Below are 24,452 nucleotides of genomic sequence, written 5' to 3' on the forward strand. Positions count from 1 at the left end.
GGTGTGCATTGTTAAGCCAGCAAGATATTTCATGAAGAGAAAAAATGTTCTCCTTTGCAGTGAAAAAAGCGGGGGGGGGGGGGGGGGTTCTAAGAAAGGTATGGCAGGATTATGTTGAAGATCAATAGAGTACACCATCCCATTCCTTTCATTCCATCCTCTTATTTTTAATGTTTTATAGCACATTTGCTAATTACAATGTAATTTGGGGAAGGACCAATCACTCTAAGCCAGTGTTTCTGAACCTCAACTTTAAGATGTGCAGACATCTGCTCCCAGAATTCCCCACTCAACACATTTATTGGGAAATTCTGAAAGCTGAAGTATTAAAAAAGTTGCCAAGTTTAAAAAAATACTGCCCTAGATGATAGCTTCATGTTTTAAAAAGGTGTATTGCATTTGTGATATTTTGTGGCTAGTACAATAGACCTTTCTAATTACAGGTTCTCTGGCCTATTGGAGTTTTCATAATGATAGAGACCATGTAGTCTTTCATTAATGCTACAGGAGCATAGAATAGGCTTTCCAGTAAAATATATCCATTCATAGGTGAGAGAGAATATATTATCTTTCTTTTTAACTTCAGTAGATTTTATAAAAGACTTTATAAATAGGAAATGTGGGGAAACTAGTTAATAGAATTGTAGTGTAGTCCATTTCATTTGTCTCTGTGTGTATGTGTGCGTGATTAGGAATTGCGAAAACTGCAGGAAGAGAAGCAGCAGCTAGAAAAGATCTGTGAAGAACAAGAACAAGCCCTTCAAGAAATGGGGCTTCATCTAAGCCAGTAAGTATATTTCAATAATTTGTGTCATTATTTGTACCACATCTTGCAACAGTTATTAGGTACAACAAAGTATTCACAAAATAAAAAGTAAATAATTAAAACCACATAAACAGTTCTAGCATATTGCTTTAAATACTCCAAAGCCTTTTCATGATAATTTCTGGAAGATTTTTTCCAATGGAATCGTCTCCAAAGAAAGGCCAAAGAGAAAAAGAGCCATAGCACTCCCTCCTTCCGAGTAAGATTGTTACCAGAGACCTACCTCTGGCAGGGTGAATCTTACTTGCTGCAAGGGTACCGTTTCAAGCAGTAGCTTGAGACTAAAGGTCACCAATAATCTGACAACCCTAGAACCACCAGGAGAGAAGATGAAACTTCTCTAGTTGTTGATCTTTTGTAAGAAATCAGTAAATTTTATGAGTGAAGCTCTGGCTGTAATTGAAGTATGAAATGGCCTAAATGTTGATTTGAAGTTAATGTATTATTGATAAAGAAAATGCAGCTGCGATTGGAGATTGGAATTTTTCCTGGTAGATACTTTATTGTGTCAAAAAAAGTTAGTGTAATATAATAAAGGAAGGATCTGACTTGTGAACTTATTTGAATTTTACCTATGGTGTAGCAGTGATGTTTCTTTAGGCGAGTCAATATTTTAATGAGAAGAATGGTTGTAGTTGTTAATATCAGGCAACTAAAAATATTACTAGATATATTTATTTTTTCCAGATCAAAACTTAAGATGGAAGATATTAAAGAAGTAAATAAAGCATTAAAGGTATTGTCGATTCAGTAATATGTTTAGGTTCGTTTAAGAAATGGTAACTCGTTTTATTAACATCTTTCCCTTTATCAGCATGTCATAGGGAATGTCATGGACAAAATAGTACAACTAGAAAAGTATTGCCATAGCATCTTAGTATCTTCTATTCTTTAAATATTTATTTATGGGTCGGTCAACCAATTTCTGGCATGTAGTTGTCAGTATATTCTTTCCCAACATGTTTGTGCATGTTTATTTTGAAGCAAAATTGCCCAACATTAAATTAGGGTTGGTCTAATGCAGTGGTCTCCAACCTTGGCAACTTTAAGACTTGCTGGCTGAGGAACTCTAGGAGTTGAAGTCCACAGGTCTTAAAGTTGCCAAGGTTGGAGACCACTGGTCTAACGTATAGCTAAGAGTTGACATAAGTCTATTTGGGGAGCTAGATATATAATTAATTTACAGAAACTTTCAAAAGTTTGCCTAGATCTTTTTATTTTGTTATAAGCCTATATAAATTCAATTAAGCTAATATTATTTTTAAATGTTAGGGCCATGCATGGCTAAAAGATGATGAAGCAACCAGCTGTAAGCAGTGTGAGAAAGAGTTCTCCATTTCAAGAAGAAAGGTAAATACCAGGCTCCATTATTATTATTATATTTACCTTGGCAGGAGTTATTTTTTGTCAGTGCTTTTTTCCACTGATAAAATAGAATAAGAGTCCTAAAGATGATTTCCAGCAGTTTCTTGGATGAAAAGTGAAACGTTTTCAAGGAAAAAACACAAGAAAGCCAGTTGCTTTTTGGAAACCACCTTTGGACCAACCATGACCTGGATGATTGAATTGATAGAATGAGTAAGAGGCGCAAACGGCTGCTTTGTTGCTACTTTCCAGGAGCTGTCTTAATCCTCTTGATGAAACCCAGTTATATCTTTTGACTCTGGGTCAGTCAAATGGTTCTGTGGAGTCAAGTGGCCTAGAGTCTGTGGGATTGGATGGAGAGAGGACATCTCCAACTCATTCCTACCAAGACCAAGTGGTGGTGGGTGTTTGATATTCTTGTTCGGTCAAACGTTGGCCTTGAATGCAGTTATACTTTCCCCAATCAAGGGTGGTGTATAATCTAGGAGTCTTCTTGGACTCCTTACTTGAACAGGTGGCAGCAATGACAAGGAAGGCTTTTGCCCAGCTTCATTTGGGGCACCAGTTAAATCCTTTCCTAGATTTGGGAAAGGGAAGCACTCAGTCATTCCTTGCTCACTTCACAGCTTGAATACTGCAATGTGCTTTTCATAAGGCTTTTCTCCTGGAAATTTGCTGGTCTAGGATACAGTAGTGCAGGCGTTGATGGGCAGACTTCAAGATGTCCATGTAACTGCTTTGTGAACTACACTGGTTGTCAGTTTGGTCCTGGGTGAGAATTAGTGTCGGTTGTTATTTAGGGCCTTAAGGAATCTCCTGTCTTCCATAGTATCTACCCAGACAATTCAATTCAGCAAGGTGGTTTCATTCTGGGTTCCAGGACCCTACAAACATACTTTCTCTATAGCAGCACCTGCCCTCTGGAATAACAGCCTCCTAAAATTTTGAAGAGTCTCCACTTTGAAATTTTAAAGGGACTTAAAACATGACTCTTTACCAAGGTCTTTAGCAAGTATACCTCACATTCCTTCTTTGTTCCTGAAACCTGTCCCTTTGACTTCAGTTCAATCCAAGTTTCTTCTATTTCACAGACCGCAGAAATTGGCAGCACACTTCTTGTGTGCGCCAGAGCCCAGTACTATATCTCCCAGAATTCTCCACTTTTAAGGCTTCAGAGAAACAGGTTCAAAAAGGGCAGTGAGGATTATCAGAGGGCTAAAAACAAAGTCCCTTGAAGGCAAATACGTGTATTTGATGAAATTTTAAGGATGGCCAATTCTACATCTATTGGTGGCATGAGTCTGGCGGTGGTGGTACTTGCCATGCACGAGGGAATCTAAGCCCTCAGCAGCAGTCCTGGGGAATCAGAACAAGCCACTGACTCACTCAGAGTGCCTGCTGCCTAAAACTCCTAGTGCTGAAAATGAAATAGGGAAATCTTTTTCTTTCTGCTATTTGACTGGAGAAGACATGGTGAAAACTAAAAAAACTCAGTCTCTGGGCAGATGGATAGAAGTTAATCCATGCTTGGATTCGCCAAGCAGCGCACAGAATATTCTAATTTAACATGTATGTGGGGGCATTCTGGAGGTATTCCATTTCGTTTGTTTCCAGAATATTTTATTTGGAGGCCTACACTGAACAGGGAATGACCAAAGCAGCACTTGAAAATTTTCTAGTTCCACTGTTTTTATGGGATTCCCATGCAACTTTTTCAGAGCTGGAGTTATTTTAAAAATCATTTTGATTTATGTTTATATATTTTAAGATACTATTTGTAATATTATTTTCTGTATTTGCAGCACCATTGTCGAAACTGCGGCCATATCTTTTGTAACACCTGTTCAAGCAATGAACTTGCACTTCCATCATATCCAAAGCCTGTACGAGTTTGTGATACCTGCCATACGTTACTGCTTCAGAGGTGTTCATCAAATTCTTCCTAAAATCTATATTCCAGAATGTTAAGACCAGGGAATGAACCGAACATGAAATATTTTTTAATATTCTAAACTCCATTAACATATATGGCACCGTGTATTATATTCAAACAAGAAAAGATTTTATTTATAAAAATGGGATACCAAAATCATGGAAACTATTTTTTATAGATTAAGTGCCAGCAAAATGTCATATTCAAAAATACACTATTTCAGATGCACACACTTGTTATTTTTAAGCTAAAAAATCTATTGTTTGAATGTTAACTTTATACTTCACATTTAGAGATTTGCTCTAAAACAAATTAATTTTCTGAACACTTCATGGATCTATCTTCTGTAACAGTTCACTAAAATTTCTGCTGATCTGTATATAATAAATGAAAATGTTATCTTAAAAGTTAAATCTATGGAAGCATTTTTAAAGAATGTATGCTTGGATGTGCCTTCTAAATCTTTCAAAAGTGAACAGAATAACATACTGTAAGTTATGTGATTACGCAATAAAGTTGATCCATACTTGGTACATGTTCCTTAATGTATTCATCACTAAATTTCCTTTTTTGTTATTAAATTATCAAAGTACTGCACTTTTAAGGTGTGTTATCTGTGATGGACTTCAAAAGGTATACTACAGAAATTAATGGATCTATCCTTCCAGGGTTTCCATAGAAATACAGTTTTTTAATTATCAAAATTGGGACAGAATTATCTGTTTGTAAATGAGTTGCACTTGATTGCCAGTCAGTGGCAATCTGAATCACTGGCCAACTGAATCATTTGGTTGTTAAGCTATTTTAGCTTCCTCCATTGATATTGTTTGTCTGGGAAGGTTGCAAATTGTGATCATGTGACACCCCCATCCACCCCCGATGCTGCAACCATTGTAAATGTATGTCTATCAAGCACCCAAATTTCGATCGTGACTGCAGAGATGCTGCAACAATCAGTCACTTTTTCAGTACTATTATAACTTTGAATTCATTTTTTTACAATTAGGCAGGAATTACATAGCTTTACCCTGCAAAGTATTAAAAGCTGCACAAACCACATATGGTAAATGTTGTCATGTCTTTTGTAGCTTGGAGACATAGAAAAGACTGACTATGAAATGAACATCCTGAAAAAGCAAGCAGTTGAGTCTTCAATTACTAATTTGCATCTGTTAGACGGAAATCAGTCTTTAAAGGCATAAAGTTAAGCATCATTAAAACATGGTTGCCTGTATGTTGTACTAGTCCAGGGGTGTCAAACCCATGGCCTCACGTCACGTGACATATTGCGACTTTGCCCTTTGCTAGACCAGCGTGGCCAGCGCATCTGACCCATGGGCCGTGAATTTGACACCCCTGTACTAGTCTAATAGAATATGGATAGCGAGGGCTCAGTGTAAAGAAAATTTTAATTTAAGTTGGAATAATTAAATATTAATAATCACAATGAAGCCATCAGCTAAGTGGCTATGTCAACCTGAATCAAGTTGGAAAAAACAGGAAATGCATTTTGCTTGAAATGAAATAAAACAATGAGAATAAAAAAATAGAAGCATGTTTGAAATTCAGTAAGGCAAAAAGATAAATTTAAATGGTTGAAGCAATAACATGGTTCAGAGGAAAGGTTGGACAAGGAAGAAACAGAATTAAAAAATGATGGTATAGAAAGAACCACAACGTGAACAGGAAATGTAAAATAAATTTCATTACTAAGAGACAAACTGGAATTCCTTCCTCAGATACAGTATACATGTAACATATTGGAGATAAAGTATCAGTGACTAATGGCCTTCAAGCAATTACAAGGCTTTTTCAGGCACACCCAGTTCAGGCTTTGGTATTTCGTTCAGCAGTCAAACAAATCTGATTTAGATGACCTCTGTTGAGTATGCTTGAGATGCAATGAGTAAGTCTAAACTCTAGCATGTGTTAAAACCCAATGCCCAAATAATAGTATTCCTTAGCTCAATCGTGCATGTTACTTAACAAAGGTTCTCAATGCACCCACCCACAACTCTTTTGTAAATCACTGAATATTACAACTACCATTTGTATATTGCTGAAATTAATAAAACTAGAAAAATCCCGTTCAGATTTATCAGACATTGTTTTAACAGATAGCCATTCCTTTCCCCATCCCCCAACATTTAATACACTGTACTGATAGTCCTTGCTTACTTAACATAATTGGGACCAGGAACTCTTGACATCAAATGAATGCAATTGTAAAGTACGTTATCACATAACCATGTCAATTTATGTTTATTCTAGGAGCTCCAGATGCCATTAGGCTAATCCCAAAGTCCCAGCTTTCCAAGGTCATTTGATCCCCAGACATTGCTTGTCAGAAGCAGCAATGAATGAAGATCACAATAGTGATCACATGATTGTACTTATACAATGGCCATAAGTACAAGGACCGGTCTTAAATGTTCATTCAGCACCACCAGAACTCTGAACAGCTGGTGAATGAGCAAATGTTAAATGAGTACCCGTACATGTATTTCACAACCTGTGGGGACACCTTATGAAATATTTATGAAGCCTTATGAAATATTTATATTTCAAAATATGTTAAAAGTTCTGTGGACTATTTTTTTAACAGTTTGCATCAAGTGGAATGATCTATGCACTAATGTTTTATACATCTCCTACTTTAAAACAGCACAGTATTCATGTATTTTGGTACTCTTAAATGTCAATCTAAAAAAATACTATGTGGGCAAAAATATTTTACAAATTATAATCACTATCTGCTTTCTAAGCTATTCAAAACTATTTCATAAACACAGAATATTTCCTATTGATAATCAGTATACAATTATTGTTCTAGTAATATTTACTTTTCTATGCAATTTCATTTTAACTGCCATTTATGACTAACTTGGCTATAATAATTTCTAATGTGCAAGAATTGTTGCCAGGAAATATAATGCTCATTTAAATCAAGAGATGTTCCCAGTTTTTAAAAGGAAGTTTTATTTGAACAAGTTTCACTTAGCGCAATACACCTAAAAATAAATCACAACACAATAAAAGATTAAACCAAGGTCTCAGATGTCATCTGAACACTAAGACCAAAATCCTAAAGGTAAGCTGTATTGCACCTCACATTTCCCTATTAACTTAAAAAGCGTAAATGTGCCTTACGAGATATTAAAAGAAAAAACTAGAACTAACATGCCAAAGGTTCACTTGAATTTCCAACACAGCTCCTATAACTTGTTTGTACAAAAAGCATGTTCCTGAACATGCACTGAAAAGTGTTTGGTGTTATGTGGTATAAGAGCAACATTTAACATAATTGAAACAGCTTTAACCTAAATACATTTACTGCTCAAATACATTCCTACAACAAAAACTGGAAAAAGCTGAGAGTTGTTTAACAGGAACTTCTTTACTGGACTTACACCCTAGATGAATGTTTCAGCATATTCAAAAATACTGAACCTGAATGTTTTAAAATGATCCTGATTTCACTTACAAGTAAAGCATAATCACAAGCTTGTATTGCAAAACTGTTAAACTTAGTTTTTTGTTTTCTTAAAAAAGTTGACAAAAAAAAAATCAGGTGACAAGTTACATTCCCCAGCCACCACTCATGTTGGACATGTTAGACATTCCAGCCATGCCATTCACCCCCATGGATGCACGATTACCACTGCTGTAGTAGCTGCTGTTCATTGCACTCTGGTTACCTAGAGCAGATAACATATTATACAATTTAGTACAAAAGTGCAGTGCTATTTCCAAGGCAACATATTCCTCCCAAGTTTCCCCTTATATCGCCTTGCATAATCCTGTACTAATAAAAAGGCAAACTTCCTTCTATGTCATTGTATGTTTTAAGATGTCTATAAAGCCAACTGCAAATCAGTTTCCCAGATTTTTGCAAAGCACAGAATAGAATCAAATCCTGGAATAGTTTCATGCCCTCCCTCTACTGCACAAAATAATACACATGACCACATTACATACCATGAGATGCCAGAACTAGTTTCGTGTGGATTGGATCCAAATCTTGATCACTCGGCATTTGCCAAACTATTTTCAGATTTAAAAAAAAATCTATGCTCAATCAGTGGCTCTCCATTGATCTTGCTCCTCTAGATTTTGATGTTTTAAAGCTAAAACCAAATACTCGGACAAACTCAAAATATCTGCACTTGTTTGCTGAAGCATGATGACCCTCTTATAAATGGCTAAATAATTCAAATACAATTTTAAATAGCCTTCTAAATATTAATAAAAACATCTTACCATATCCACTCATGCTGCTTTGACCACCGTAGCCTCCTCCATAACCCCCACTTAACTGCTGGTTAGCTGGACCACCATAACTGGATTGGCTTCCTTTAAAGTTAAGAATATGAATGTTAATTACTATCATTATATTTTATAAAGAGCATGAATTATAGTCTATCTAAACATTCATTTGCCCAGAGGTTTACGTGACAGACAAATCTATCTTCTTGTACCAATTCTTTGTAAGTTGCCCAGAGCCACTGAGAGCGTTGGGCAGCCATATAAGCTGTGTTAATTAAATAAATACTTTGATTCTCTTCCTTAATTGTCAAGGAAGACCTCTCTAGACCAGCATTCAAATGATTTATTTTTGTGGTTTCTAAATTCAATATTGCCAGTTAGTCAATTTATAAGGAAAGTGATTTTATTGTTCTTTGATGGCATAGGACAGTTTTTAGAAAATTACCTTCATCTCAAGTTAATTAGCTAAATATTACGTGGTGTCTGGAAATAAGATATTAACATGTCCTAGGGCTCTTACATTGCTAAAACACAAATTGTACTATATTTGGCACATGAAATAAGGAAAATAAAAATTATCTACTTATATCACCACTAATTCCTCTACTTCTACTGCTTCTAATACTGTAATCTACATCAAAATAGCAAATATACAAAACTTAACTGATCATAGTTCTAATTAAAAGCTCACTCGTTTCATTTCTCTGCAAAAGAGTTTTTGCAGTTGAAAATGTGGCTTCTAAATTCGGTATTGCCAACTAGTCAATTTGTAAGGAAAGTGATTTTATTGTTCTTTATGAACTTTAGTTTTTTTAAATTTATTTGTCCAAAAAAATCATTCTGCAAAGTCCTATAAAAACAGCACACATACCTTTTACATCAAATGAAATGACTAAGAATTTTTATAAGCAAACTCAGCATGTGAATTGGTTCTATGCAGTATTGAAAAGTACATGCTGAAAGTCAAATAGATCTAGGAATTTAATAGCACATTACTAAAATGAAAATCTGCTGTAAAAGCTGCCACTTCCCCTCTCTATCCTAAATTCATAATTCAAAAAGGAAGTAGCAACATTACTTCTCTTGTGATGAGTGGCAATATGAATTTGATAAATACCAATATTCCCCACTACTATTACCACTGCCCAATCCAGAACCAGTCTTTGCTCCATTCATACATATACAATATTTAATTGTTGGAATGTATATTTAAAAGTTATATACCTGCCAATGTGTTAGTGTTCCAATCTTGAACCACGCCTTCTGTTTCCTTGACTGTAATTAAAACAAAGTTGAATTTCAGTTTCAGGTAATTTAGAACAAACAGGAACTACATAAAATCAGCCAGTTTTGTTGAATAGCAGCAGCACTAATGTGAAACTAAATTGTTTACACCTACCCATTGCTCCCATCATTTGACTTCCATATGCACCACCACTTCCTCCAGCTGTAGAATTCAAAAAGAGTTCTACATATCGGTGTTCTGTAGAAATACAAAGACAACAATGCACTGAGCTCACACAAGACCATCAAATTTTCAATGATACCTAAGTAACTTTAGGTATTTCATTGCAAATATATTGTTCAATATTAAGAAATACAATAATTTATTCCGCTATCTAATACTGATAGAAATAGTGTAATGCTGTAAATCAGGGGTGTCAAACCCGATCGCATCGCAAGCCATATCATGTGACATCACAATGTATCAGGATGTTTTTTGCATTTGAAGAGCCAGGGTGGATGTGGCCTGTACCGGCCCAATCATGGCCTGCATAGGCTATAGCCAGACCGCATGCCGCCAGTTTGACAGGCTGCTGTAGATCAAGCATGCAACTTACGCATATTTGCTTTGTCTTTCGACATTGCAGCAACAGCATCCTCATGAGTAGCAAACTCAACATCCGCCTCTCCAGTGACTCTGCCATCAGGTCCAATTTCAATGTGTACTCTTACCGGATTAAGAGGCGAAAAGAACTAAATAACGAACATCATACAAAAGTTGTCAGTCCATGAAAAATACTTATAATCAGCTTATTGTAATTCAATTAATGGAACAAATCGATTAAAAATATACTTACATTATAAATATCATTCTCAGTAGCTCTGTAAGGTAATCCTCTCATATGTACACAATGACCAGTTGTACTTTGGAAAGTAGAGGATCCATCACCATATCTATGATCTGACATTCCTGCAGAAAGGAGAGTCCACTCTAAATCTTTTGTATGTATACTACGTTTCTTCACTACCCGTATAAAGAATACTTACCTCTTCCAAACCTATCAGATCCAAAGCCATAGCCATCATTATATCCGTTGTAGTCATCATAGCCACCATAGCCTACAAACCATAATTCAACATTTATTGAAATGAACCAAACATTGCACTCAATGTAGGCAATTTGTAGAGTAAAAAAAGTTGTGGTTCCTTACCTCCACCGTAAGCACCACGTCTCATTCTTTCAAAACCACTGCCTCTACCAAGGCTGTTATAACCTCTTCCCACACCTGGCCGGTCATAAGGACCAGGCCGCTGCATGGTCATTAATTTGCGAGGAGGGTCATAATGAGTGCGCACTTCTGCTCTGCTACTCTTGAAGATTTCAATGTACCTAGGTTTACATACATAAAAATAGTTCAGGTTTTTTTTCTAAACACACACACACTAAATCACAAGAGATAGTACATTAAAAACCCTGCAGCCTTGGAACTGACAATTATATGCCAGTTTTTAATAAGAATTATCCAAGGCTAATTTTTTAATAATAGTTTGAAGTATGTGCTAATTAAGCTATCCCAACCTTAAGGGTTAATGACAGCAAACAGTCAAAATATGCTCTGGAGGGAAACATGTCCACTCAACAGGACCCATGTTTTGCTCATATGGCAATTGAGAGTAGGGTTAAAAAGCTAGCCTCCGCCAGAACTTTAACCCATCAATACATTACGATAAGCTTTATGTGCTCACAAGACCTATGCGTTTGCATAGCAAATTAGCATAGGCAAAAGATGCATGCTTTGATTAATTAGTCACAAGATTTAGAATAACCCTTTGTGACATTTTTGAAAGTTAATTCTTTTATGTGAAAATTACACAAGAAAATGTTACATCATTGTATAGAACAAGTTTAGTAATCACATTTTCTTATGGTAATAAAAGGCTATGTGTATTTAGAACTAGAGGCATAATTGGTGCTATTAAAGAAATGTAAAGCCATAATCTCTCAACTTCTGTAAATAACTTTAAACTAAATCAGAATTAACAAGATAATGTGAAATAGGGAAGAGCAAAACAAGCACATCAGCCAGTCTGCACATGAATTAAAAGAAAGTAATATTTATGAAAACAAAGGAGGTGTTAGAATATGAAAGTATATATTGTAAAGTGAGCACTTAAGAAGAGAGAATATGGATTTAACAACAGTTTACCATAAGAAGAGCGACATATCCAACCAACCATCCATCCCCACCTGTGCCCTATTCTTTCCTTGTGTTTCTTTAGAGCCTTTTCAGCTATTTCCTGTGAAGCAAACTGCACGAAGGCCTCCCCCGTACTCCTCCCCTGGAAGTCCACCGGCAATGTTATCCCATTTGGCACGATTTCCAACCCTTCAACCCAAGGACAAATAACCCCAGTAGGGGGTAATATTAACATCACGAGCCCAATCAAGATTTTCTTATAGCTTTAAAAATATACCAGAAGTTATACTTTATATTTAGAATCAGTATACCGTAGTATTAACTCTATAACAGAAACATGTCAATATAAATGCAGCAAAGATAACATTCTTAACCTATCCTGCTTGTATAGATACATTTCTGCAGCTTTAATAACAATCCTCTCTCAAATTAATGCAGGATATGCTAAGAAAAGCAATAATCCATTTTTATATAAACAAATTAATTTTTTCAATTAAAATTAAAGCACAGCAAGAATAATTCTACAAATCAGAATACATAATTCAAAGATAACTATGTAAAATATTTCACAGTTCTAAAATGACAATGATTTGTATCATATTATTTCAAGTAATTAAAAATGTAAACATTTTTAAGGTTTGTAGCAAGACCTTTAGAATAGACATTTTTCAATAAAATTTGAAGTTAATACAAGTTGATCTCATATTTCAGAAATACATTTAAGATTCTTTGGTCTACTGCGTGCGTGCATTCAGAACATTTAAATGTAAAGCTAATTTTTATTTGTTTTACTCTTAATTTTTGCTATATAAATGCATGAACTTTTAAGTCAATTTTATACAACTATAAAGACATTGCAAAACATGAAACCAATCCTTTTTATAAACATAGAAAAATAATTTTATGTATTGATGTTTAATGACAGAAAATGTTCTATTTATTTTAGAGTAGATAAATGTAAACAAAGTCTATTTCAAAAATTAAATATTTCAAAATATTCAGCTCTGCAAATATATCTTTAGCAAATAGCAGAGATTATCATATCAAGTCAAAAATTTAATACAATTGTTTATACTATGTATTATCTTATTTTCACTTCCCCACCCATCTCCCCTCCTCCCACATTGTAAACACTTCACCTGATTAAAACTTTTGAAAAATATTTTATATTCCTTGATATTTTGATTGATATATTAACAATATCCAAAGTTGGGCACTAAAATGTTTTCCACTTTCAGCCAATTTCAAAATCAACTGTTTAATTAACTAGAGACTCAGGTCAATTTTAACCAGCATTTAGAATACTTGTCTTAGTGGAGTGGAACAATTAAAATAATTTTCCCTCCAATCTATCAACATCAAACAAGAACTAAGCTTCAGTAAATATTTCAAAATTATAGTTCAAGTTTTTATCTTTTTGAACACTTAAAAGGAAGGAATTCAATATTAAAAGTTTAATAAGCATGGTCATGGTTTACTTTATTACTAAATTAATACTTAGTATTCAGAGCCACTAAATTCTAATCTTTACCCATACTTACAGCTTATACCCCACATACCTGAGAAAAACTGAACAATTTCTTCCTTGCTACAACCAAATGGAAGTCCTCTAAGACGTACAAAACCATCATTAGCAGTATCAGGGCTGTTAGGACCAGTATGCTTCAGAACCCAATCCATTTCAACGTTGTTTGACTTGAAGACTGCAAGAGGCACTTAGAATTAATGAATTCTGGAAACTGGCATAAAAAGGCTAATGCACGACAATCATTTGGAGAACAGGATCACATTTATATACACAAAAAATACTCATGCATCTAAATTCCACCCAAAATAACTGATCAGTTACTATGTCAATTTAATCCAAACCTTCAACATATCTGTGTCCCATTGTTTCTCTGTCTTTTTTCAATGCCAATTTCACATCTTCTTCTGTTTCTAATTCAACAAATGCTTCTCCACTTGGTCTTCCTTCTCTTGTGTAGATAAAACGGACCCCTGAAGATCCATTTAATATTTTGCATTCTAAGAAAAAGTGGAGTAAGTTAAACACACAAGGAGACTTCTAGCAAAAGTCAAATGTATGTAACAGTATTATCCAAACCATAAAACTGGAAACAAAATTAAGCAAAAAACGATTATTGTCAAACAATTCTGAAATAAGAAGTCGAAAAGATATAAATTACAATATATATTACAGGCTACATTCAGAACAGAAATTAATTAACAATTTAAGCGGTGAGGAAAGGAGATTCTAATTAACAAGATAATAGGCACAACCCATTAATCATAAGTACATTGCTATCAATAAGATTATACTCTCAGAACAGTAATTTCTTTCTCACCACGGTAGGTATATTCAGAACCACAATTCTCTTCCCTAAAATGTCATCACCCAACATAATGCAATATTATACAACGAAAAAGGAGTATTTCACATTTTACCGAATCTGAAAAGGAAAACTCCCCACAAAACTCGCCCCCGGAAATACTGCTCCGGAGAAAGGAAAGCTTTATTCTTTGCTTTAGCCAGAACGAGAGGCAGAAAACTTACCAGAGAAAAATCTTTGCACTTCATCTGCAGAGCAGGACCAGGGCAATCCCCGCACTTTTACGACATAACCCTCACCGCCTTCCGTGTTCAACATCATGCCAGATGTGAGGGTGGTCTCAGTTTCGCCTTCTGTTGCTAGGGGCAGACAAAAACGTCGCCACACTGAGTGGGGTAGAAATTTCGCAACCCGGCCCATATAACGCCCCCCAGACTTCGCGTTTGCCCATCTCCGCTTTTCCAATGCCTACCCCACGTACACATGGCGACCGATATCCTCGTCCAGGACACTGGAGACGGTTTGAATAGTCACTTCACCTCTCCAAACACAGAAAGCCGGGCGGCTGTAGCGGTACGCGCTGCGTTCTTAGGAAATGGCGGCGAACGAGTAATGCGTTTCCGCTCGGCCAGGCCCTAGTGCCGCTTTCACCTCAAAAAACGCGCTTCGACTGCTGCTAGTAACCTGAAGAGAACAACCGGCTGAAGAGATGGATCCCAAATTCGGAAGTCCTTCGAACTAGTCTGCAACCAACAAATTACTCAACTAAAAGTAAGCTCACCTTCTTCTAAGTCGGCCGCGGCGTGGCTGAAAATGGAGCCCAAAACGCACGCGCGTATATTACCACCCCTAGTGCGCATGCGTCCTGAAGATTGTTTCTTCCCTTCCCCCCACCTTCTTCTTTAAGCGCCACCCCACCCTCTATAGCACAAATCCGAAGTCGATTTTACTTCAGAAAGAAGGCAATTCCAAATAAAACTTAACTGGAATTAAACTAGAGTCGTCTTCATCTTATTTGAAGTATATACTCGTCCCTGCAATCATCCTTGTTCCCACTACGGGGAGCCTGCCGGACAGGGGAAAAACTATTCGCGTAGCTCTGAGGACAAAGCCCGCCACGTTTTTATCCCGTCACCGAAACTCAAATTTTGTACTCCCCGCTGCTCAATTAACAAACGCATCCAGAGCCTTTCATCAAAACTGCGCTTAGCTTTTTCTTTTAACATTAGCTTAAAGCAAGTTTTAACACATTTGAGCCAATTGTTAACTTCTCAGAAAAGGAGTGTCAATTGCGAGACTTAGCAATTACGTTCACACACAACTTTAAAAAATCGATCCATTAAGCACGCGTAACAAATTTTAGACTTTCAAGTACCTCTAACACTGCGCTCAAAACGTAGCCTTATACGCCTATATACGGCGTATATAGAAGACTAAGTAGACTTTTGATCCTCCGGAGAAAAATTGCGAATACATAGAAACGGGGAAAATGGCGGCTCTATAAAACGAGAAATGGGCGGCGACTTGAAATTTATTCAAATCCGCATCTAAGATCCGGTGACGGGCGAGACACTAGGAAGCGGGAAGCGAAGGCAAAAAGTTCTCTGTGGCCAAAACACGAGGGGTTGGCTGCGCCGTTACAGATTGGCCCAGTATAAACGGCATTCTTGAAGGGGTGAAGGCGGCGCGAGAGAAACTCATTGCGGTTCCGTTCAGCGGACAAAGGCCCTAATCATGTATTGTCCCGCCAAAAGACACTGCCCGAGTCTTAACTCACTGAACTACAGCTTTCAAAAACGCTTGGGAAAAAGCCTCAATTGCATGAAATACAGGTAAGTAGCTTCGCGCCTTATAATAGTAATTAGGCCAAACAACAACATATCTATTAGCTAATCCTGCAAATGAAGTCCTGCAACATAGGTCCAAGAATTTTTTTGTTGAGAGCCAAACTAATTGTTAAGATTGAGCATCACAATTATTTCCCACCTAACCACGACCAAAACAAAACGTGAAAACAAATAGCTAGTTCGGTTTGGGTGGACTTTTAAAAATTATTTCTAATTAACGGGTCACAAATTTACTTAGTAAAAAAAAAAATCAACGAAAAGTTTAAGTGCATTTCCAAAAGCTTTTTATACTGTAAATTGCTCATATTTTTAACACCGATATCACTGTCCAAGGATAGGCATTATTAAAATAATTTTGATCAGAAAATCTTGAATTCCTGTCATATCTTCCACCCCAGCTGCATTGCAATTACAATATTAACCTCTTGGAAACTGCCAATTCTCATTGCCAATGTTAAGTTCAATCTTAGTAATTTTCAAGACTCAGATATTTGGAAGACAGTGATGTACAACATCCTATTACCTTCTATATTATATTTGCTAAATATAAATGACACCTTTTACACAGCTGAGGTTGTCCATAGTTAAATTGTCTATGGAGATTCTCAATGGTCCAGGTCATGGTTATCCCAAAGGTACTTTACAAAAGACAACTGGACTTTGTTTTTCCATGAAGACATTTTGCTTCTCTTCCAAGAAGAAAAAGCACATTTGGGATTGCAGTTGTCCATTTATTAAAACATTATGATGAATTGGAAATAATTCCTGATCACTTGCTAAGTGGTGAACATTCAAATACCTGAAGTTGAGTATCAAGAGAGTTTTGACTGAAATGAGAGAATGGGACTAAAGATCAGTTCCTAAAATTCAAACCAACATGAATTATTTAGGCTTAGGCATTGACACATATGAATTGCCCAAGTCTATAGATACAATAATTTAAGTTATTTTATGTAGCATCTTAACATTATACATGTTTTGTTTCATATTACTTAGCAGTAACTGGTTTTAATTGTGCTATATGTATGTTTGCAAGTCCCTGCAGTTTTCTTGGTAAGGTTTTTCAAAAGCGATTTTTCTATTGGCACTTTCCTACATCTGAGGGGCAATAACTGGCCAAGGTCACCCAGTTGGCTCTGTGCCCATGGTCTCCCTGTTTGGCTCTGTGCCCATGGTCTCCCTGTTTCTAGCCTGGTGCCTTAACCACTATACCAAACTGACTCTCTACTTCAGAAATAGTTTTGCTTAATACTAACATGAAGTCCATCTGGAAGGATTGGTTCAGCAAGCATGATCTTCAGCATTTATTTCTCACCTTTATTATTTTTATAAATAACTCAAAGCAGCAAACATATCACACACATCTTCCTCCTCCTATTTTCCCTATAATAACCATCCTGTGGGGTGGTTGGGCTAAGAAAGAGACTGACTGACCCAAAGTCACCCCGCTGGCTTTCACAGCTAAGGCTTGATTTGAGCTCATGGCTTCCTGCTTTCTAGCTTGGTGCCTTAACCACTAGACCAACCATTTACTTGACTTGACACAGGGAGAAATCTCAAAAGTGTACTTTAATATTACAATATATGCTTGCATCTATTTTACTTTAGGTATGTGTTTGCTCTCAACTCTTTAATCAGGAGACATCACTGAAATAGTGTAATTTATCAGGATTGGCTTGCCTGGCTATTGAAACAGTTTTGAGTCTGACAGAACAAGATGGAATTATCTATCTCCAGACAACTCCTGAGATATGTTTCCTTCTGCCAAAACTGGTTATAATTTTAAATGTTACTGATATCAAATTGAGATTACAACCATATGTAGATAATATAGACTACAATCTGATGACAACTGAAAGATTTAAGCAAACTTGAAACTCAGACTTCCTCTTGCAAGCTCTTGAAGTTAGATCTTTCAAAAGTATATACATACCAGGATATATATATACTGGCAGAGATCCCATTGAGACACAAAGTTAGGATCATATATTTTCTCAATCTAGATGAAGCCACTTCCCAAAATGGATTAACCACAAAACGAAATCATTGAATATACCGGTATGCAAAGCAAGTTTTGATTTCACCACATACTATTATCTACCTGTGTTATACATATATCCATAAGCATCTACCAATTTTAAAAAGTTGTTTGGAGTGGGGGAAGATACAAATGTAATTTAAAATATGTACTCCCTAGTCAAGTATTGTTTCCTCTTTCTAGCTCATTAAACTATAATTTGGTGATAACCTTTATAGATTTGAGACTGTATTTTGACCTTGACATAGCATTCCAAATCACCATCTTACTACAGCAACACATTTTCTTAATTCAACTGATACACATTTACAGAATATCTTAATTTTAGGTATATAGGCACAAAATCCGATTATTGCTTACAGCAATTAGGAGTCCTGACAAGTCTAAACCCTAGACTCAAGTCTTCTGATGGTTCTGATGTCAAGATTCCATATACTGTACATACTCACTGTTGCCAGGAAACAACAATGGAGACTCAGTTAAGGGATTCTGATGTTGATTTAAACATTGAAAGTAAAACGTTGCTATTAAAATGGAAGATTCAATATTTAGCTTAGAGTTTGACAGTTATATTATCTGTAGTAGATATGTTAAATGACAAGATATCTGCAATCTATTCACTGATAAATCTAATTAATTAAATATTACTGTAAGACTGCTATCCTAAATCATTTCTTAAGCAAATTCATCCACAATTCAATTAAGTCCTATTTTCAAATGTACACACTTTATCCCAAAGTTCTTTTTTAAGAGACAACTAGACTTTCTCTTTGAAGACAGTTCACTTCTCATCCAAGAAGCTTTTTCAGTTCTAACTAGAAGGTGGGAAATGGAAGGATTTATATTCCTTGCAGACAGCTGGACATTTGTATTCTTTTAGAGAGTCATGGACTTGGAGTTTTGTCCATTTCCTCAGGATCACTGATTACTAGTGCAAATGGCTGTGGAACCTCTTGAAATGACTATGTTCCTGTGGTCTGCAGAAATCATTTGTGCTTCAGTTTGAGGTGCAGACAACACAGACTCATCCCCAACAGCCTGCTCCTGTGTTCAACAGTGAAGGGACACAGGGTAGAAAACCTCCTGCAGAAAGCACAACTCCACAACTCCGCAGTCTTTTCAACAGTTTTAAGAAGGCTCCTCATCAATTTGCACTACTCGGCTAGTAGTGGATACTACTGAGGATACAGATCAACCTCCAAGTGGACTCTCTAAAAGAATCCAAATAACCAGATGCCTGCAAGGACTATAAATCTTTCCATTCCCCACCATCCAGTCTGAACTGAAGAAGCTTCTTGGATGAGAAGCGAAATTTCTTCAAAGAAAAACCAATTGCCTCTTGAAAAAGGACCTTTGCGACGACCATGATTGAAAATCTCAATAGACATATATGCTTTATATTAAGCTCTACATAAGTAGAAAGATGTATAATGTAGGGAATAATTAGAATTAAATGCACTTGAAAGCATTTGCAAAACATTTAGTATATTTTCTATTCTCTTTTTAAAATATAGAAATGCATGAAGTCACTATATCATAAAGGGAGAAGAAAAGGAATTCAACTGGAATATCTGGAAAACCTTCACATGAAATCTGGCTTTATGAAAGGACAATGAGGTATGCATCTTTTGCTACTTAAGATACTTTTAATGCTAGAGAAAAAATAAATTAAAAAATCCTTCAGGGAAGAATGTAATCATGCATTTGAATATTACATATTCAAGGTTAGCGCTCCTTACTACCACTTTGTAAGGAATATAAATGATATATTACAGTACCATAAATGCTTACACTCTGATGAATCTTTAAAGATTCATCAGGAACAGATGCATTCAGTGGTTTTAACAGCAGATCTTAGCAATATCTGCTTGAATTTTAATCAAGCTTCAGAGATCAATGTATGCAAAACTCTTCAAGGCTATAACTGTTTTAAAAGAAAAAGTAAAATACAGACACAAGAAATATTTTCTAATTTTTTGAATGTAAGTTTCTAAAAACTATGAACCATGAATATTCCAAGAATGAGGTTAATATGTAAAAATATGTTTTAGTTAAAGGATTTTTGGAAAAGTTCCAATATGAAAATGAGGCGAGTACTACTACACTCAAGACATGAAAAATTTACTAAAATACTCATCTGAGAGTGCAATCCCAGTTATTAATTGAAAACAATTAATTAAACTCCAGGTGAAATACAACCTAATTTTCTTTTGCAGAATGGATTCTGACAATCTGAAAGGCATACCCATTTTGGTCTTAGATGTGAATAGAAATTTCAGAAATAAAACAAGAATACCAATTAGAATAAGTATTATTTCTCCTTAATTTACACTGTGATTTTTAAACTCATTACTAGAGGTTCAATTCATAACTTTGTAGTGTATACCTATTTGTTTATCATGCCATGTTTAAATACATCTCATTTTGGAGCAGAATGATACATAACCATAATAAATCACTTTATATTTTGTAGCCAAAGAAACTTCAAGGCAGTCCATCCTTTTCATTTTTATACCATTAGCAAATTCTTCTGTTCATAATCTGCACTATATTTTAATTATATTCCAAATTTTCATATGAGTACCTTGCCCACTATCTCCATTTAAATAGAGACTTATTTATAAATGTATCTCTATGACCAACAGTAAGCAGATCCTTCAGAGTGCAGTGCTTAAGAATTCGATGCAATTTGCAATGTTGGCTAATACTTATAGGTTCAAAGTGTAAGAAACCGTCTTATGTCTTCTATAACAGTTATCTTTTATATAGAGATATATTAACAAACTTAATTAAGTTTTTATTGCAAACACAATATTAAAGCATATTGCTGAAAATGTAAGAACAATAGTTTCTACTTCTCTTGTGGATGTAGTACAAAAACAAAACAAAAGCATACTTATTAAAATATGAGACCAGTTAACCAACTAATAAAGGCCCAGAACACTCTTTTGAATAGATTTCTTTATCTGACAAATAGTCAAAGCAATTTTCAACTGGCTACAGAATACACAAACACAATTCTACCCTCAATATTCCCATTAATAAGCTTCAAATATCTTGGCTTGAGTACCTTTGTTTTCACAGATCAAGGCTTTTTGACTGCTTAGCAAATGAAGATATTGTTCAAGAGAAAAACTAAGAAAACTATTATTTATCTAATGAGCACAAACTACTACTGATAATAGATTTCAACATGCACAATATTTTCAGCGAACAAATCCAATTAGTACTATTTTATATGTACTTTAATTTCAATAAAGATTTGTTAAGTACAACATCTTTACCTTTTTCATTAGGGCCAATCTGATAAATCTGTTTTGAAACTAATGTCACAAGTATGCTGTCAGCCATATTAATTCTATATTCAGTTTGTCTATTAATGGACAAGTTGAGGAAGACAATTTCTCATAAGGAAAAACTGTACTTATCCATTAAAGCATATTTAATCTAAATTCACAGGTTTGTTCATCAATAACAGTTGTGGTTTATTGTTGATTTACAACATATGTACTTGTCCATTAAGGCTAAATGTTATGCCCAAACCAGGCTGCTGTGGTTTATATAAAGAACCAAAGTTAAAATCCTAACTTGTCAGAAATTCTTACAATTGATTAACACAGTTCACTGCACTAATTAAATTGTAAGAGCATAGCTCTTCAGGTAGCCAAAGGATAATAACGTTTAGCCTCCACTATAGCATTCTTAATCCTTAAGACAATGGAAACACAATATGCATTAAGAAAAATTACCCTAAAACTGCACTTCGTAATACAGACTTAAACTAGTAAGACTAAACTTAGCAGTTGAAGTATTGTAATTATCATTTGGAATTTGATAAATGTTGATGAATGTAACAGAAATAGAATCAAGATCTATTTCAGAGGTGAAGAACTATGGCCCTTTTGACTTGTGGACTTCAACTCCATGGCTGGCTCAGGAATTCTGGGAGTTGAAGTGCACAAGTCAGAAAACGGCCATAATTCCCCATTCCTGCTCTATTAAGAGCTTTAAAATAAAGGACCCCTTCTTGACATTAATTTGTACGTTTCCTTCACAAGAACCTCATTTTCCACAACAAACTATTAGCTTTAATGGCAATGTGGTTGCTCTCAAGACTAGTGGGCTTTCTTTTGCAGCTGAGAACCGTCCACTGGGCTAGAAGGGTCAAGAGTCCGGTCCAGCAGAGCATTGCTTACGAGGGAGGTCCCACGATTCCGTCTAAGCCATTACTACCATTACAGGGCCTAATTACGAACAGGGCAGGTTCATGGGGAAAGCAAAGCTTTCGTTTCTTTGGGCGACACGATACATGAGAAGGCCGCTCAAAACAGAGCTCGGCCAAAGGGCGTTTATATTGCGCAGAGGGGCGAGGGTATACCAGAGCGAGATCCGTTCGCTCGGTTTTGTTATTGCCGTCGGTCACGTGTCCCATTGGCTTCCATTTCGGAGATTTCCAACCTAACAACCATTGCAGATCTTCCCTCCGTCCAGAGATCCTTTACCTCCTCCCTCTTTTTACTACAATCCGGTAGGGAACAGAAGGCCGAATGAACCCTATAGCCGCCACTTCCTCGCTGCAGCCGGACAGTCGAGAGGAGAGGGGCGCCTCGAGGAAACACCCACGACAATGGCGGAGACAGGACGTGGTCAGAAGAAAGGGCGGGGGAAGGGAAGGAATAGGCGCTCAGGATAATTGGGAGGGAAGCCCCCTCCCCCCAGTGCTTTCTTTAGGAAGCCACGCGGGACAATTCACCGACGCGAGGAGGAAATCCCTTTCGCCGGCCGCGTGTCTGGGGGAATGAGACATCGGGCCGAAGTGTGTGAAGCGAGGCCCCTCCCCCTCCCCGATCTGCGCCAACGCACGAAAACCCGCAGCAACGGCCTCAACCGTCGCTAGGCCGCAGATCTCTCCCTCCGCAGCTCAGCGGCGCCCTCTCACCAAGGCCGGGGATTTCTGGGCCAGTCTCCTCGGTGTGACACGGATCCATCGCTTTCTCTCGTTGTCTCTTTTCTGCTTTGCGGCTGGATACGATCAAGGAGGATGCGAAGGGCGACGAATAAATCAGTCAAGTGGGATGCTAAAACAATACCCGGAAGGTACAAGCGATTAAACCAACGGCGCCGCTACAGCGGCTTGCTGGGAAAGGCTCGGTTTCGACTGGCGAAGTTACCCCCCACCTACCTCGGAAGGCCGCCCCCGAGCGCCCTTCGCCCCGCCACTCACCGAGCGTCCGCGCAGCTGCTCTCCGCCTCTATAAATAACTCGTTCCCCCACTTGTAGGCTTGTGACATCAGATTAAATAACCCCTCCCCATGCCCGTCCTCTGCAGCCAACCAATCGCCTGGTTACAAAGGGACCATTTTCACCTCCTCTTTCTTCCCTTTAAAGTTCCAGGCTCTTTGTATTTGGGCGCTGGAAAACAAGGGGAGTCTGAAAAAGGGGCGAATGGTTTGGTTTCACAAGGCCGCGACAGACAACCATTCTAGGTAGCTCTCCGGAGAAGGAAGGAATTCTGACGAAACTCAAAAAGGCTGCCATGTAAGGAAACCTCTGGAGAATGAAACCACGAGCTTTGTCTCCTTTCATATTTTTCTGGGAAATCTAAATTCAGAAAAGTATTGTCAGTGCTGTCCTATCTTCTCTGGTGCACACTTTTAGTCTGCTTCTTCAGGTTCGCTTGTAAAGACTTTCTTCACTCAAGCTTATGGGGTCCATTGTGGTAAACGTCTGGATCCCCATTACTATATTTTTCTTGCATTTTTCCAATAGTACAATTCAATAGCAGAGTTGGAAAGGACCTTGGAGGTCTTCTAGTCCAACCCCCTGCCTAGGCAGGAAACCCTATACCATTTCAAACAAATGGCTATCCAACATCTTAAAGACTTCCAGTATTGGGGCATTCACAACTTCTGGAGGCAAGCTGTTCCAGTGATTAATTGTTCTGTCAGGAAATTTCTCCTCAGTTCTAAGTTGCTTCTCTCCTTGATTAGTTTCCACCCATTGCTTCTTATTCTGCCCTTAGGTGCTTTGGAGAATAATTTGACTCCCTCTTCTTTGTGGCAGCCCCTGAGATAATGGAACACTGCTATCATGTCTCTCCTAGTCCTTCTTTTCATCAAACTAGACATACCCAGTTCCTGCAATCGTTCTTCATGTTTTAGTCTCCAGTCCCCTAATCATCTTTGTTGCTCTTCTCTGCACTCTTTCTAGAGTCTCCACATCTTTTTTACATCTTGGCGACCAAAACTGAGTGGTCTTACAAAGGCATTGTAAAGTAGTATTAACACTTCACGTGATCTTGATTCTATCCCTCTGTTTATGTAACCTAGAACTGTGTTGGCTTTTTTGGCAGCTGCTGCACACTGCTGGCTCATATTTAAATGGTTGTCCACTAGGACTCCAAGATCCCTCTCATAGTTACTAT

General features: G+C 36.9%; 2 protein-coding genes across 15 annotated transcripts in view; one reads left to right on the plus strand and one right to left on the minus strand.

The window, feature by feature from the left end:
- The window catches only part of RUFY1 (RUN and FYVE domain containing 1), a 23,766-nt gene extending 16,365 nt beyond the window's left edge, over nt 1–7,401 (plus strand). For 3 of the 4 annotated variants that reach the window (XM_032208745.1, XM_032208747.1, XM_032208746.1), the window contains exons 15-18: nt 693–787; nt 1,514–1,562; nt 2,099–2,176; nt 3,994–7,401. In XM_032208745.1, coding sequence (XP_032064636.1) covers nt 693–787; nt 1,514–1,562; nt 2,099–2,176; nt 3,994–4,137 — 366 coding nt within the window. In that variant the 3' untranslated portion in view covers nt 4,138–7,401. Of the gene's footprint in view, nt 1–692; nt 788–1,513; nt 1,836–1,932; nt 2,177–3,993 lie in introns of those variants that run through there. The other variant, XR_004254594.1, reaches the window with a different exon arrangement.
- On the minus strand, nt 7,084–23,354 carry HNRNPH1 (heterogeneous nuclear ribonucleoprotein H1). Of its 11 annotated transcripts, XM_032208752.1 has the most exons (16): nt 23,252–23,354; nt 22,967–23,105; nt 14,615–14,826; nt 14,367–14,501; nt 13,682–13,837; nt 13,372–13,515; nt 11,863–12,001; nt 10,826–11,004; nt 10,662–10,733; nt 10,472–10,605; nt 10,232–10,367; nt 9,790–9,873; nt 9,615–9,665; nt 8,385–8,477; nt 8,103–8,168; nt 7,084–7,822 (listed from the first exon to the last, which is right to left on the minus strand). In XM_032208752.1, exons 3-16 carry the CDS (start codon nt 14,625–14,627, stop codon nt 7,704–7,706), a joined length of 1,521 nt encoding a protein of 506 aa, XP_032064643.1. In that variant the 5' UTR covers nt 14,628–14,826; nt 22,967–23,105; nt 23,252–23,354; the 3' UTR covers nt 7,084–7,703. The 11 variants fall into 11 exon arrangements, with proteins under 11 accessions (XP_032064643.1, XP_032064641.1, XP_032064642.1 ...); XM_032208750.1 differs by lacking the exon at nt 14,615–14,826 and having other exon boundaries at nt 14,367–14,495; XM_032208751.1 differs by lacking the exon at nt 14,615–14,826 and having other exon boundaries at nt 10,472–10,584.
- Between the last annotated feature and the right edge of the window lie 1,098 nt (nt 23,355–24,452).

The sequence above is a fragment of the Thamnophis elegans genome, chromosome 2 (genome assembly GCF_009769535.1).
Source record: "Thamnophis elegans isolate rThaEle1 chromosome 2, rThaEle1.pri, whole genome shotgun sequence".
NCBI lineage: Eukaryota > Metazoa > Chordata > Lepidosauria > Squamata > Colubridae > Thamnophis > Thamnophis elegans.